This window comes from Plectrocnemia conspersa, unplaced genomic scaffold (assembly GCF_051122295.1).
Source record: "Plectrocnemia conspersa isolate PC_06_02 unplaced genomic scaffold, ASM5112229v1 ptg000014l, whole genome shotgun sequence".
In the NCBI taxonomy this organism is placed as follows: Eukaryota; Metazoa; Arthropoda; class Insecta; order Trichoptera; family Polycentropodidae; genus Plectrocnemia; species Plectrocnemia conspersa.
Window position 1 is genome coordinate 8,668,689 of NW_028277178.1, and position 18,189 is coordinate 8,686,877.

Consider the following 18,189-nt stretch of genomic DNA (forward strand, 5'->3'; position numbering starts at 1 on the left):
TTACAAAAAACCTATCAAGCTTAATCGACTAACTAATTGATAAAACAACTCGAAAGTGTCATTTGAATCTAGCTGTATATACACTTGCTGAATGATCAGATAAGTCAATTCACTCGGCCGAGTTTGATGGCATATTTTAGTACTCGGCCTAGTATCAAAGCGACAAACTTTTTCCTGTGGAAATTTCTACAGTACAAAAATATTTATAATTATGTGATTTATTCTAGAATCGATTTTAAACTGTACTATGTTACTTTTAGAAAATTGCATAATTATCGTTTATCAGATTCACTACCATATGTAAATTGTCTATCTTCACATTTGCTCAAAATTATTAAATTATGACGTGAAAATCTCAAATATCTCACATAACATAAAAGTTTGCCAATTCCTGTAAATTTTACAAATATTGAGCTACCCAATTTATTAAGGCCGTCAATATTTTTTTTATTTTTAGATAATAAAAAAATAACTCCTGTCCCTAATTGATTTATGCCTAAAAAGCAATGGTAGCGTGCTAAATATATTAAATCATCTCAACTCATGAATGTTTATTTATAAGATTTTAAACGTAAAATTTATATTGTATTACGCAATAATATTAATAATATTTTTTTATTTAATTTTGTGTCTACTAGCAGCAGCCTAGTGATGCATATGACAATATAGCACAGATACTACAGATTTATGTCGATAAGTTTTTCATCCAGAAAAGTGGATTGCCTTTTATCGGTTTCTTAAGTAAAAGCCTAGATTTTGGGAGTTAAATGATAAGACTAAACGAATAAATTTCTGAAAAATAATTGAATTTGTCTTTAAATACAGTGCAAAAATGTTTAAGTGTGTGTGTGCGTACGTTCTCGTGTGTTGGTAAACAAAGATGTGTGTGCACTTTCACTGTGTTAACGGCATCCCTCGTACTACGGCAAAAAGGGCCGCCGCCGTAACGGTCTGGGACCGCTTCAAGGGCAACTCTACCAGTGGTACTACTACCAGACTGTAGCGCCTCTAGCGGGCAGAAATAAGTATTGAAAAAAATATTAAACATGCAATTGGCATGATACTTTTTTTTGAAGTACCATCAATAAGGACTAATTTATGGCCTGCTCTCTTTTATAGCACCCAACGCACGCATTACCCAATAGCCAAATCTGTCATTAAGCGTTATTAAAAGAATAGTTTAAGACGCTTCAAAAAATGCTTTTTTTTTAATTTTTATTTTTTATTACAAATCTGGAAATCATTTTTTTTTTATAAAAAAATATTTCAAACATATAAATAGGTACAATAGCATATTGAAATATGAAATATAGAATAACGGTTCATAACCATTCCCATTGTTACAAAAAATAAAAAATAAATAAGTATAGTAGAATAAAAAATGCAAGGAAAAATACATAAAACCTTTCTGGCCATCATGACATGACAGGTTTTCCCAATGTGTCATGATGGCCAATATACAAACAATAATTATACAATTAAACTTTTTATTTTTTAAATTAACAGTTATGGTGCAGATTTAAAATATATATGTACCACCCCACATACTTTTTTCTAGCTCTTCATAGCTATCGCTAAAATCATCTTTGGGTTTAGCAAGCTAAATTGTGCAAGAGGGGCGTTCTTTAGTGCTGATGTCTTGCCCACAACGGTAAAGAATAAGGGACGCGATCGTGACTCTCTAGCCTAGAGACCACTCCGAAACTCAGCCGTCCAAACTACCACATTAATACTGTTGCGGCAGGGATCAAGAACCAGTTACTATCATAAATAATTCTTATATATTTTTACTATCAAAAGTAAAATATATACATTTACAATTTACAATCGTTTGTAGAATTTCAATTACAGTAATTCATCGCTTTCGTCAAATCCTTTTATTGTTTTTAAATGAGCAAATATTTTTAAGTATTTTTTTATGCATTGATTATTCAACGATAAGCTCTTTCTTAAGACCGCACATAATTTATTTTATGGCTAAAATGTAGAATTAAATAGATTTTGAGATCATATTGTCTTCATTATTATTGGCAGCTAAATATAATTTGTCATTAAGGAAATAAAAATACTCCACGAAAATTGGGTTGATCAGTGACTGATGATTTTCTACTATTATATACATATATATTAAACTTCACTAATTTTTACCCGTTTGTGAATTCACTGCCATTAACATAAACATACAAAAACTAAATTTCAGCAGAAGTCTTTTTGCACAAAATAAATTTGCAGAATTAGGAATTGATAGTCATTGTATACATACACTGCAAGCACAATGACTGATGCTAGCAAATTCCAATAGGTTCATTCGTTCTTTATTTAATGGCCTTATAAGTAGTATTTCTGAATGTACCTCATATTTGAGTATATGTGATATACTGAAATGAGTTTACTTCTTGTATATTTTGCTTCTTTCTGTATTTCTCAGTAAATTGTTTCCAAATCATTTAAATTTGAATCACATTAAATACAAATAATTATTTAAAAGTAGCAAAATAAATTATCAGTAATACTGTATTTTTCTCAAAGATTGCTCAAAACTATACTATAAACGTAAATTCAGATATATACTTAGTTTAATTTTTATGACTTTTATTTATGAAGGGAAACCCTCCTTACCTCTTTGACTAAATTGTTTGAATAGAATTTTATTTTAATTTAATATAATATTATATATTTAATTCCAGTCTCGTAAATAAAATTATCAAATGATAAAAAAATAGTATTGCAACTATCTGTATATTACTTTGACTATCAGTGTTTATGAACCTTAATCTCTGCGTCATTGTTTACATGTTTCAAATCAGAAAACCGCAATTTTGTACATATATTAAAACGCATATAAACAAACAAATTTGAGCACGTGACAATGAATATTTTTTCCTTTAAAATTCCTTATTTTAAATGCGATTTACTAACTTTATAAGTTCTTAAAAATATGGTTAAAATAAATCAATTCAATTAGTGTGAGGAAGAATTGGTGATTATTATTTAAATTTTAATTTAATGCTAAATTATATCCGACATACACCTAATATACTTGAAATTATATATTAATATTTTACTATTTGGTTTGGATTTAGCAACTCTGTACTAATTTATTTGTAATAATGATACAGCTTATAAGAAAACACTATTACATCTCTTTCACTCATCCAATTTAATTATTTTAGCATTTAATATCAACTCATAAAAAGGTACCGTTTATAAAAAAATTTGCTATTTTTATTATTTGCAGCTTATTATTTATATACAATATAAGCATTAGAGGTCCCAATATTTAACCTTGCGGTATACCAATGAAACGCCTGCTTCACTATAATATTTTGTTTTCAATTACTGTATATTTTTAATTTATGAATTGAGTGAATAATGTATAACTATTACTTAGCCAAAGAATCAAAATTAGCAAATATAAACATTGGGCGTAGTTTGGCCGGTTACGGCAGACACGTCTGGCATAACACTTCTCCAGCGTATTAAATTGGTCTTAATCATCCGAGAGGGCACCGCCTAATTGTCCTGTTTCTCGAGGCATTAGCCTCAGAAGCACCGAACCGATCGGCTTCGGAATACCAAATATTCCCTCGAGGTCTTTTGCCACCGAATTTTTGATCGTCTACCCATTAGCACGCACGTCCGTGCGAATCTCAAGTATTTCGATAATGGGTAAGGCAGTACCTCGGGGGCTAGCTCGTCGATACACCCTTTTTTAAATAGCTATACTTAATTCGCATTAGGTACTAAGTGTACACATTCGTTGCTGCTGATAGTTTTTATTTAGAATAAAAAATAATGTGGAATTTTTAAATTGCTCGGCGATGGTATTTTAAGAATTTGGTTTATCTTATCTAAAATCGAGCGTCATGCGACTATATTTAATTTAGCAAAAACTGATGGAATCAATATATATTAGAGTCGAAATTTTAAATTCAACAATATCACTCCTACATCTCTTGAAAAATATTTTAATGATTTAATAACACAAAAACATATGTATTTTTAAAATATTAATTGAGATTTTAATTAGTATAGTTAATAAAAAAAATCATTTTATAAATTTCAGGCAATGTTTTTCTATAAATAGATTTTTAATACACATTGATTAATAATATTAAATCAATATATAATACATAATGGAATTTTAATATTTAACCCTAAAATAAACAATAATATCCAATGCAAGAAAATTATATTGCTGTATTTTATAAAATCAATCTGTATGTATATTATTATAAAATATTGAGGAAATTAAAATATTTTATAGCTTTTGACAATTTTCCGTATTTATTTCTACAAATTACAAAATAGGATTTATTATTTGGTATATTGTCCACGTAAACTTTAGTTCATTAAAGTCAGTAGGAGACTTAATGCTCATTACCACAATATAAATATCAATAAAAGATGAAATGGTAATAAAGAATATGAACAATAACCAAAAATATAATTTTTATTAAATAATCCACAAAAAATAAAACAAAACGATTACATAATTGTGCAAAAAATATAATATTTGTGTATATGTTACAGTGAATGTATATTATCAGTAAAGTTATAATTTTACTAGTATAAATATAATTTCACTGGCTCTGTTCACTAACTGATGATCTGATACGCATATTTCTACATTATCAGATTCATAAAATTGTGACGTCACATTGTTCAACATAATACTATAATATATTTAAAATAAATTAAACTTAAACCTAACCTTAATTTTAACATTAGCCTGATAAAAGTTAAAAAATTATAGTTAGTTTTTGAACCTTAATTGGGTTAAGTTGGGTTTGGTTAATTCGTTCAGGTTAGGTTTTAGTTAAATAGACGTATTACAACTGTTAAATTGAATTTCATAGACAATTTAAATATGCATTTAAATAAATATAAATTTTTTTTTTTGTGCATTACTATAAAAAAAGAACATTAAATAAATCTTTAATTAAAAATATTAGATTGAGCAATATTTTATTTGTAGTGTGCAGTAAAATTAATTATTTGTGCATTAAAATAATAAAAAATAAGATTAAAAAAAAATATTTTCAATATTCTTTTTAAATTATTGGTTTAGGTTTGAACAGCAAATGAATGTTTTGCAACTGTCAGTAATGTTATATTTTCAATAGTACGAATATTTTATTAGCTAATGCTTATTTTTAAATATTTTAATGCACAAAGCAAATAATAAGATATATTTATGTAATGTTCATTTTGGATTATTGTAATGCACAAAATAAACGTTTTATGGAACAAAGTATTTACTTAAATGCACATCTCTCTTAAAATATGTTACTTTTAAATCGGATCTATTTTAGAGCAACATATAATTTCAATGGCGCCTATCAGTTAAATTATATTTTTGCAAGTATATATATCTAGGGTTTAAAATGTAATTGTATATACATAATTTCACTGAAACGCCAGTGAAAATATAGGTTTCTTGATAATACACATTCACTCTAACATATAACTTTTATTATTTCCCTCATATTAATCATAAATATGTAAAGGGTCTAAATAAATGATGACAAATAATACTAAGATAAACTAACAAATTTTATAATCACACATCGGCGATGGTTTAAAATATAGGTTCATTTTTATAAAATTGTACGATACTATAACTTTGCAGTATCAATAAAAAATATTAATATAAGCTTTCATTCTGTTTTTTGATTAATATATTTTGTAACAAAAACTTTTTTTTAATAGGATTCTATTGCTAGATTTACTACATTTTTATATTCTATATTTTTTTATTATCAGCACAATAGATCAGTGGTATAGGTCGGTGACCAATACCTGAAAGGCCTGGATTTGAATTCCATATAAACCTAAATCTTTATATGAAATTCGAATCCGTGTCTGGGAGATATAAATGAGCATTTAGTATACAATTAAAATTTCGATCGATCATGATAGATCAGATGCTCTTAGATTTTTCATATTTAACGGTTAAATAATTAAAATAAAATTGAGCTAAATATATCTTATTCACAACTTTGATTTCAGTCTGGTGTCTTACTATTTACTTTGCTATTTTATTAAGATCTATTATTTAACTATTCTGATAAAATTGTATCAATAATGAAATACTTTCATATGTGGCAATACCAATTTAAGGTCGAGCGAAAAAGTTTGAGGTCCATTTACCTAACGAGTGATCTTTGGGACTGCTTTTCAGTTCAATCGCCGTATATGCACTTGCATCGTTTGTCCGCCAGATACTTATATGGGTCATTTTTCATGCGACATTCCTCCTGTGGCATAATTTATGCTCGCTTATACACTATACACAGCGAGTCGGATTCTTTCTCGGCGTATTGTTTGAGCATCACGCCCGGTAGCCGCCGTCAGGTATTGCAGGTACGTGCGCGCGGGCCGCAACTGTTCTGAAACAGGTAGACGCATGTCCAGTTAGCCGAGAATTTCCCATATTTATGAGAGAAGACTACCGAAGAATGCAAGCGATTCCACCACCTATTTATTTTCTATTCAGAGCCGGGGGAGGCATTTGCATATGTATCAAATCTGCGCATCTAAAGCCAAACGCATTCCTACTACTCTTCCCAGGAATTTGCACGAATTTTTCTTTCCCTTTCCTTTTTCTCACTAAATACCTTCGTGATTCTTTGCAATATGATTTCTCTGTAATTTCATCTAACATCTAATTTTGTTGTTTAAGAATAATTATCATATGAAAACATATCGTCGTTCACAGAGATAATTGTTTTGAGAAGTACCATTCATTGGTAAACTATTAAAGGTCATATTTATGTTTTAAATAAAAAATTTACTGTAGTGTATAAAAAAATGGTTTACAATTTTTAGAGCAGATTTCTATATATATACATACATAATATATATAAAAATATTTCATGCAACGAAATTTAAATAATATTAGCGACATCTGTTAAAGAGCACATATACTATGAAAATATTTAATATATATGAACTGCATTGATTTTTTTATCAATAAATCACTCGCAGCTACACAGAACACGCATTGAACTGCGAATCATATGTACATCCTGTGTCGTTCTACTCCACTGAGGTACCTGTTTCAATAACTAATAAAACTAAAAATCAAATTAATTTACAACCTTGCATTTTATAGGAATTTTATCCTAAGAATATGTGTGTGCAAACCCTCGAGCAACATCAAAACACCTTATAAGCCATATACAATTATTAGGGTTGGTGTCAAAGATGAGAGATTAGACACGACACCTTCAGATTATGAACCCAATGAATTCCCAACTTCTCCGAATACCTTGATTTGCACAACGCGACATTCCTAATTGTAATAATAGTTTTTTTGCTTTTGTGTGTATTTCAGCGCACAAGTGCAGAGCGAACGAAGAGTACAAGAGGTGCGACACAAGGTGCTGTGACAACAAACCTAGATGCGCCAAGTACTGCGTGTCAGGGTGCTTCTGCAAGACTGGTTTCACGTTAGAGCAGGGGAACTGCGTTCGGATCAGCAAAGGCAGTATGTAATACTTATTTTTTATATTTCATATTTTATAAAATAATTAGCATCGTACTCTTTCAAAAATCAACGAAGTCTTCTTAATACTGAAGCTATTTTACAATCAAGAGCTTTCCATATTAATACGATTCTATCATCTAAAATGTATGATTAATATACATATATGTATCCGTTTAGGAATATATAGATATGTATACTTTTTCGTTATATATTAGTATTACAATGAATATTAAAATTGTTTCTTCAACAATTTGCATGTTTGAAAAACAGCTTAGATACCTTAATGTTTTTTTTATAAATATAGTACATATAAATCTAGTATTATATGATATTAGTAATTATCACTTTCTTAATGGATTTATTATTGTTTTGCTATATTCACTTAAAAATTCGAGTTTGCTGCTGGAGCTCGAACCCGCAACATCATAAACACCAACTATCAACTATAACTTATACAATTATGTATTTAAGCATTTTAATAGTGCCAATAATATAATATTCTTTAGATTGTTTTAAAATATATATGATTACTATAATTCTTAAAGCAGAAATTTGGTTAACATAAATCTATTAAAATACCATTAATAATATGACTTAACCTTCTGTCTTTCACCAACACGGTGACGAAATCTCTTGATGCGGGAATTCAAGTAGACGTTGTATATACAGATTTTGAGAAGGCATTCGACAAGGTTTGTCATGTATTATTATTAAAAAAATTGTCGAATCTCGGTTGCTCGGATGATTTAACTCGGTTATTTTCGAGTTATTTGTGCGATCGTAGGCTGTTTGTAACCTATGTTTAAAGAATATTTTACTCCTTCAGGAGCTCCTCAAGGGTCCATCCTGGGCCCTCTGCTCTTTATATTATTTATTAACGACATAAATACGGCAGCTACAAATTCAAGTTTTCTTCTATACGCAGATGATTTAAAATGGTTTAAATGCATTCGATTTGTTGCGGACTCTCTCTCTCTACAGAGGGATTTAGACTCTCTATGGAGATGGGTTTCTTTAACCGTCTGCCCTTTAGTGTCGAAAAGTGACATACTGTATCATTTTCTTGATCCCGTTTGCCATCAGTTTATTCCTATGGCCTTGGTGGAAACATTTTGACTAGAGAAACTTCCATTAAGGATTTTTGAATCACTTTTGAGTGCAAGTGGAGGTTCTCTCTAGACATACACGACGTCTGTGATAAATCTTTGTAGAAAGATCTGCTTTGTTATGAGGAATGTCTTACACATTGATGTTCCGTCAGTTATTCGAATCCTCTATGACACCTTAGTTCGTAGCATTCTTGAATCGAGATTTAGTCGAAAAGATTCAAAAAAAGTTTTTAAGATACCTTTATAAAAGGACATTTGGTTATTATCCATTCTTATATCCCAGCGCTTTTCTTTTAGGATCATTGTGATACTATTCGCCGAAACCTTTTAGCATTTCTTCAAATTACTGAAGGGTGCTTTCGAGAATCCAGCTATTCTCGTGGAATTCCAGTTTTGCCAATCACGATCGCGCCCTCTTTTAATAGCCATTGGGCTAGGACGTTCGCACTTGCCGACTCGCCTATGGCTGTGACCATCCGGCTTCTTAATACTCTGGCATTACACATTGACCTGTTTAATGTCAATTATGAGGATCTGATCCGATTCGTTTCATTTAATTTTGATATTTTATGATTTTTTGTGTATTGAAATAATACAATTATTGTTTTCGACCATCATGACGCATTGGGGTAACTTGTGTTATGATGGTTTTAATTTAATTTAAAGAAATAAATGACAGATCTATTTATTTTCAAGAGACGTGTACACAGTATTACAGAATTTAAGATGATTTATTTATAAGAACATACATTTAAGATCGAAATACTACAGCCGGTTACATCTCAGACTAGTAACCTTGATGTTGCGGGCTCGAGCTCCAGCAGCAAACTCGAATTTTTAAGTGTCATCTATCGATTTTAAATTATATTTTATTTAATAATTAGTAATATAGACCGATATTAATGGTGGTTATTAATTTGTAGGTATTCAATATGTCTGATTGACACACCCAGTTGGTACAGCTTTGCCCTGTTTTAACGCATTGGATTTACGCCTGTCAATTTACAGCGGAATATTATAAATAATAACACTTTTTTAATACAATTGCACCGTACAACGTTGTTTTTAGACAAAAATAAAATTTGTTTAATTACATTATATATTAACTACAGGAATGTCATTTGAGGAGGAACAGGTGGAGGCTTCTACCCTCCCCCTTAAATTAATTGTAATTTAATTAAATACTATGAATCTTTATGAAATCTAAATATTAAAAAAACTACCACTGACTGACCAGCTCAGCAACAAAAAGCTGAAATGACGTACCTGATCAACTGCAATTAAATTAAATCTTATGCATTATATTTTAATTTTTAGTTATCTATCATCATATGAAGAATGATCCTTACAGTTGAGCCCCTGAATATCATTCGTCCAATCTTAATGCATAAGAAGAAGCGTTTCACGTGAAAAACTGAGCTCGGAAAAAATGTTAGCCAATTGCCGTTTGTCTTTCAGCGTGCGTTATTTATTTGATAGCTTTAAATCCGTGTTATTGTCGTAAATATTTGCGAGATTAAAACCAACGAAACAATGAGATCGTAGATGTGACTCAGAGAAAGAGAAAGAAAGAGAGGAAGAGAGACACGTCGAATGCAGAAATAATTCGAGCGAAGAGATATATAAAAGAATCACATGTGTCACCGAGCACTCGCCGCCGATAATTCTTCTTAAAACGTTCCCGGTTAAACCGAATGTCACGCGCCTTGAATAATTATTATTGCCGGCAATGTCAGGGTTGCGTGTTACGAAATATGACGATTTGAAAACACAACGAGTGCAAAAGGTTGAACTTTCAGAATGCCGCTAGATGTAAGAAGAAAACTCGTAGAAATATTTTAGATCTTGACAATGTTTTAATGGTCTAACATATTTTTTTATGTGTGTGAATAAATGTGGTATTATCTAAGGGAACTGCATTGGAGATAAATTATGTTTTAAAGAACCATATTTACTATATTAGAGCTGATTGTATAATTTATATGTATATTTTAATTTTTAATATATTTTTAATATAACGCATTTAATGACTATGATGAAAGGTCAAGAATAATTTGTTAGTGTAGGATTTTTGCTATTCGTGTATTGCTCATCCGGACTTCCGTCACGAGCAATTCTCTTTATACAATTGATAGATATAAAGGTCAAGGAAGAAATTTTGTAGAGTACCCTAAAATCTAAGAAAAATAAATATAGACAGTTAGTTTTTGGTGACCCTGTGTCGCGGCGAGTTCAGAAGCCCAGCACCTGATTGGATGAGCAAGTGCTGGTTGGCCAGCTGGAATAGCAATGAATGTCGCCCGCCTGTCTGCTACGATTTTTTGGCCGCAATCAATTGTTGTGGTAATCTTTGCTCTTCTCCTCGCCGAAGAGAAATTTTTCCTCAACGTCTTCCACATTCCGACCGCGCGTTTTGCTAATTTTAACGCCGCGTCTCACGCGCAAGTCGCTTTCCGACGACTTCGCACAGTGATCGATGGCACGCGTTGTTTTGACCGCTGCGATAATTTATAAGCCGTTTTGAGGCTTGCTAATCTTCACCACTACATTCGAAATCACATACAAAATGTGATTTGAGAAGCTGGAAGGTGCACGCTATGTTGGAAGACCGAGACTGTAATGGAAAAAATGTGAAGATACGAAATTTACTACACAACTTTGTGACAAAAAAATTTAAATTAATTTCTTAACAGAGAATTCATTCTTTACAATTTTCAATAATAAAGGTGCTCGACTTGTATAATTACTTATGGTACAATAAAAGAAAGTCCATAATATAAGATAAGGTTTATTTTCTATTTTTTTAATATATAGCTTACAAAATAATATGCTTTTACTACATTTTTTATTTTCTAAAATTAAAGCTCGGTTACAATCATCTCCAATTAATAAATATTTTAACTCCAATTAGTAAATATTTTTATATATGCGACAATAATAATATTAACCCTTTGAGTATTGATTTAATTTATACACATTTGTTAACTTGGGAGTTTAGGAAAAATTATAGTTAATAGTGAAATAGACACAATTTTGCGATGATTTTTCAACCCACGAGCCTAAAAAGTTGTAGCATGGATTTTGTCGAGATAACCAGAGAATTTCCGGCTTTTGTCCTGTTTTGTGTCTCAGGACTTTCAAGTAAATTACCCTGAAATTCGAGACCTTCTGATTTTAAGTTGAAAATGTAATCTGAAATTAACACAACTTTTCCACAAGAAATTTTTGCAGCGCTGAAATCAAAATTAAAGGAAAAATGAACAGCTTATTTGTTTATTACATTTTATACAAAAGCTCAATGAAAACTATTTTAGAAGTATATTTTAATTATGGTAAAGTTTTATTAGAACAACTTCCTGCTACTAAAATAATGAAGATAATACTTTAAGAAGAATTAAACAAACATTTAATAAACCACAAAAATATTTCTCCGGTAAAAAATATTAAATATAGTCGACGACATAAATTAACCAAAAAACTGACTTTAAATGTAAATATTTTATATAAATCTTTGCTCACAAATAAACCAACATCAACGGAAAGTGAGAAAGAATTCTCAACGGCAGAAATATTGACTACAAAAATTACCTAAAAACGTATTTCTAAAAATTTATTTTACACAGCATAAATAAAATAATTATTCTTTTTTTTATAATATAATTTTACACTTTCTGTTTTTTATATATAATTGAAATATATTTTTTTAATTATTATAAATAATATAATTAATATACATGCTTCTTTACACACATGTGTATATACAAATATTTATTAAAATATTTTTACACTATGCTTTTACCGATAATCAAACAAGTTTCGATTCCCGATAATTCAAAAAAACTATTTCTGAATTATTAGTGTGTAAGTGATCTATATATTCAATTATAATATTTTCATTTGTTTTTAATAATATTAATATTACTTACTAAAATAGTTTAATTTCGTCACTTAAGAATAACCACACGAGCTTTCAAGCTCTATGCAACCAAAGAAGTCGATATCCCTCAACGTGTCCAAGAGATATCGATACTAAAGCTTTCGAGCGTATAGTGTAAAAGTGGCCCAATGTTTGTTTGTATCACGTGCGTTGTTAGGGACAAAGACAGATCGACACGATGAGCTTTCCGACCAACATCGGCAGCTGGCGCGACCATCCTCCTCTCTATCTCTAAATAAGTCCAAGTTCAACAACCTCCGGTTGGTGTTATGTAAAATTTTGCCCGTCCGAGATATCCACGCACACTTTCCGTACGCTTCCTGAAAAAAATATTACATATATAATATATGTATGTACTCATCTGTCCTTGAATATACATATGTATATCATCAATCGTAATGTAAATAACTATAATCATATTTTTATATTTATAGAATAAACCTAACTTATATTTAAATAAGTTATTTGAGCTTAAAGCTCAATATAATTTCACTTTCCTTATAAAAATTCTTTAAATATATAAATTGTAAAGGATTTTTTCAATACATTATATAGTTCTCCAGCTTAGTTTAAAACTACAGTTTATCAAAAAAAAAGATACATATGATCCACTTCGTAGAAGTTCAAAAGTAAATAGACATTAAAATTGTAAGTGTTTATTGTTGCCTTATGCAATTTGACCTTTATAATTTGTTTTAGAATAAGTAGCATTTTGCTTCCACATTAGGGAAGGCCTTCTTTTTATAGGTCTGTATGATACAGAGAGTGCTTTTTGTGGGCCTATTGTTTTGTCTCACATATATATGAAAGTGCATGGACTTCAATAATGTCAAATTAGTAAGAAAGGAAAATAATTTTGCAACATCATTATACACAGCACCTCTTCTTATTAAATTATTTTCAAGTGCATCTAGTATAGGAATAAATCCTATTATTATATATTGGAGAAAGTTCATCTTAGGCATCAAGACCAGGTACACTTTCGTCTCGTCTTTTATCCTTCTGACAGTTCTGTAATCAACCTTTGACACGTTGTTTTTTGTTTATTTTTCAAGCTCTTCCAAGTCACATCTAGACTCTTACACAAATATTCAATAACAGATTTAATTTTGAAATAACTTGATTGACCTTGTGGAAATGACCTAGCATGCGAATACAAAAATGCAGCAATAACACAAATTCTAATTGATCTATGTTCTGCAATGGATTCTTCGTGATTCTAATCCTAAGCTAAGACTAAGACTTCGCAGCCAGAAAGACGCAGTTGGAAACTAGTAAGATTTTTATTATAATATATTACATATTGCGACACAACGTTATTTTTCGAGCAGTGGTGGAGAAACTGGCGGAGGGATGATGTCGGTGGAAAATCCTTAGATTGGTATGGCAACGACAGAATAGCGAAGGTTGATCCTTCTCTGCTGCGGTGCTCATATGGTAGAGTGCTTCTCAGAATGACCGTTTGTTGTCCGCGGGCGAGCCTAATCTGCTTGTGTCTTCGAGTGTTTGCCTGGTTCTCATTGGAGAAGACTCATATGTATTCATGCAGCGATCATCCAGCTAATCGTTGCACTCGCTTCTTAGAACAATAAAATATGTATACGCTTTTAGAAAGTGATTGCTTGTTGGACATCTCCGTTGTCGAATTGTGCAACGGGAATTTGTGACCTTACGGTGTTTTTGTCTTCCGCTTATATATTGTTTACCGTATCCGTTTCGTAACAAAGAAATATTTATTCAATGCACCGGAGAATCCTTGCAGATTATTTATGGGAAACACTTTTTTCTAGTCGTAACGTAAATTTGACAATTTTAGACTTTTTAATATTGTAAATAATATTAAGCACTATTTAATAACAATAAATACAAAATAATTGTTAACGTAATTTTTTGTTCATTACCAAACAAGTACATACTTTTTTTATTTTTGTTTGAAAAGTAACTCAGGTGTTTAGTTTTCTTACTAATGAAAACCATATTTTAAAAAATTAAAAAACTTTTAGAACTTATTTATTACTTAACTAAGCATTTAACTCATAAACAATTAGGCATTTTATATTATATATATATATATATATATATATATATATATATATATATATATATATATATATATATATATATATATATATATATATATATATATATATATATATATATATATATATATATATATATATATATATATATATATATATATATATATATATATATATATATATATATATATAAACACATTACTATTATTAGTATGAAACATATATAAACTTGGCTAAGAAATTCGTATTTAGTCAATATTTTCATTTTAGAAATTAATTTTACCAAAAATTCTCAAAAATATAAATACTGCCATAATTGTCAATATTTATTTTTTTGAATTTAACATATAAATGATTAATTATACATTATGGTCAAGAAAATATTATCTAGTATGTTACTTTATTTAATAGCATATTAGTGTTTTTCAATTTTTTTTCAAAAGTAACCCTCTTAATTATTATTAATTAATACATCGATGTCATTGAATTGTAATTGCCTAATGCTATGTTTGCCAAATTTATAGAAAAGACGAATTAATTTTAATTGTATTTATTGCAAGGGCTTCTAAATTTATTATATTATTTTATCAATTCTTTTTTCAATTCATTACTGAAAGATAAACTATTTAAACTAACAAAATTGCGGAGACAACTTTTGCAATACTGCCTTTAGTGAAAATAGATTTGAAGCAAATTGTCTTTTGAGTGACTACTTGCTATTTTATAACTATGTGTATCAAAATGTTGATAACGAGGTATTTTTAATATAATAGTAAAGTTTGCCAATTTACTGGTAAAACGGCAAATATAAGAGCGAATGGAACTGCTTTTTACAATTTCACATTCAAATATTAAGTTCAAAATCAACTAGTGAACGAAAATAAGGGCTTCCTGATTGGAACACAATTTATTTTTATTATGACAGTCGGAGAGTTTACGACAGGCGCCCGACTGAACACGCCTCTCGCTTATATTTAGGTCGCACCGAATCGTAAAATGTGTTATGGGGTAAACAAAACGTTTAGTAACATCCCGACTGTGTCACCCACCATCCGGCTATATAAATAATATATATGCCAATTTGCAGGTAAAATGATATATCCGTCGGTGACGCGAGCACCTGGCCAAGCGCCTGATCTGACGAAAAGTTTCGAGAAAACCTTGAACTGAAAATCTCAATCTGAGAGTGTCGAATAATCGTTACTTAAGCATCTGTAACCTAAGGTTTGTCAAAGGCTGATGGATGGTGTTTGGAGTATCACCATGAAGCACTTCAGGAAATTCGATTATCTCCTCTCCGTCATTTTGACAGTTCTCTTAACGGCAAGATGTAACACTGCTACGTTTCCCACTTGTGGATAGCGCCACCAAAATAGATACTCTGATTTTCTAACCAGATAAATATAGTACATATCCAGTTGAAACTACCGACGCGTTATGTTCTCGCCATAAAACAATAAACTAATTATCGTTAATTGAATCTGAAACAGATAGAGGCATGCCTGAAATTATATATTTATTTCTAGCAAATAATTTAAATTATTATCTTAAAAATAAAATATATAATTCATGTTTATATGCAAAAATATATAACATAGCCCCTCCCCTTTAAAAGACGTCCCTGTTAATAATCTAAGTCAAAAGTAATAAAATCATGCCGTCGCATTGGAAATGCTCGATTATCTAGCGTTCATGTTAAGACTTTTTTTAACAATATTATGACTTACAATAAGTGATAATCGATTGAAGAAAGCATATCTAAACCGAATTTTGACTAATCAGAGAGTGCCAAAAAGCAATTATCCCTTCTCAGAAGTAAAAAATCCACGTCAAAAGCAATAAAATCGTGCCGTTACAGTGGGAACGCTCATTACCGAGCGTATCGAATCGTCATTTTTCAAAGTGAGGACAAAAGTTGGCCAGTCGGTTGTCGTTTTTTTTAATATTTCATTAAATGACATGCATTTTTGGTGACGTTCCTCGTATGTGTGAGACTAAAGTTCATCTTAAAAAATAGATAAGGGGTGTTTTTATATTTTAAACTTATCTTATGTATCTTACCTTTTGCATATCTCACGTATATATACATATATACAAAGGTAAATAAAATAAAATAAGTTAATAATATGGTGATAATTCTTTTCGTTTCAGGTATAGGCGCCAGGGGTGGTCCCACCGTTGTGGAAATCAAACAGGGTGAACAAAGAGTCATTGCAGATAAATTGCTGCGATTAGATTGTAAAGTACAGGGTCGGCCACCGCAAGGGCTCGTCTGGCTGAAGGACGGCCAACTACTGAATCCTAAGCTGGGTTACTCAGGATCGTCACGCGTTGATGTCAGCATAAAAAGGTAAAATGATCCTTTTCTTTTACTTTTAATTATTATCGTCCTTACCTTTTATACCTTAACAATCTTTAATCCAAACAGTTTTCCTAATACTAATTTTTTATAATTTTGTAATGCACTATGTCCTTCCTTACTATTATATAATAATTAAATTATTTTTAAATTGTTAAGAAATAATAATTAATTTTATATTTGTATTTGTAAAACCTGTGTCATATGACTCTGATTTCTTATGTAAAATGAAAATTTAAAAACTTCACGCAGTGAAAATTGATTGATTTTTTCTAGATTTAGAAGTAATAATTTATTTATATAAATACAAAATCAATTTCTTTTCATTACGCCCAGTGAGAATTTTTGCGATTTTCCCCCTGAAAAATGCTTAATTCGTGATAAATATTACCATATACCCTTTTCGGATAATTCCAAAACTTTTTTAGTGGAAATTAATTTTAAAAAACGACGTACTTGCGCAATTATAACGATATCAATATAATTTATAATAAATAGTTAATGTTGATTTATGAATATTAATTTTAATTATGTTGAAAAATGCTTTAATGGTGAGTAATAAGAAATTACCAATAATATTTGCGATTCATAAATATGCTTCGGTGACAATTGCTGAAAAATTTTCACACAGCGAAAATTTTAAACATTACTGTTTGCGCACACGGAAGTTCTGCATATTACAATAGGTTATAATAAAATTAAAAATCAATAAACATTTATTTAATAAGTATATGAGCGATGGATTAGTGTACAGATGTTGCGTGTCCATTTTTCTTCGGTTTGGATTTAATGATACTTAATGAACATTTGATGTGCACAAATGTTTCAAGACCAACATTCTATCTTACAGGCAATACTTTAATAATGAAGTTATGTTACAAGTCCGTAAATGCACAACTGATGCTTCTAAAAATATTTTTGCATCATTAAGTTCAAACGGAAGAAAAATGGACATGCAACGTCTGTGCACTAAGCTATCAATTATCAATATATATTCAAATTAAATGTCAATATATTAAAATATATTTGCGATCCCATAGCCAATATTTTATGATTATTAATATTCTCTAAAAAAATATATATATTGTTTTATATAAATGAAATACACGATTTACTTTTTACAAAAACGTATCAACTAACATAAACTTAGTTTCATGATATATTTACAATTTTAAAATAGATCTTTATTTTTTAAATTATACTAAAAACACAACGTTTTATGGTGAGAATTGTGATTAAAATGTTACGAATTA

General features: G+C 29.9%; 1 protein-coding gene across 3 annotated transcripts in view; it reads left to right on the top strand.

Moving 5' to 3' along the window:
- LOC148226107 (uncharacterized) overlaps positions 1 to 18,189 on the top strand; it is a 97,885-nt gene that overhangs the window by 70,940 nt on the left and 8,756 nt on the right. For all 3 annotated transcript variants that reach the window (XM_088204210.1, XM_088204211.1, XM_088204212.1), the window contains exons 2-3: positions 7,340 to 7,492; positions 16,729 to 16,927. In XM_088204210.1, coding sequence (XP_088060336.1) covers positions 7,340 to 7,492; positions 16,729 to 16,927 — 352 coding nt within the window. The remainder of the gene's footprint in view (positions 1 to 7,339; positions 7,493 to 16,728; positions 16,928 to 18,189) is intronic.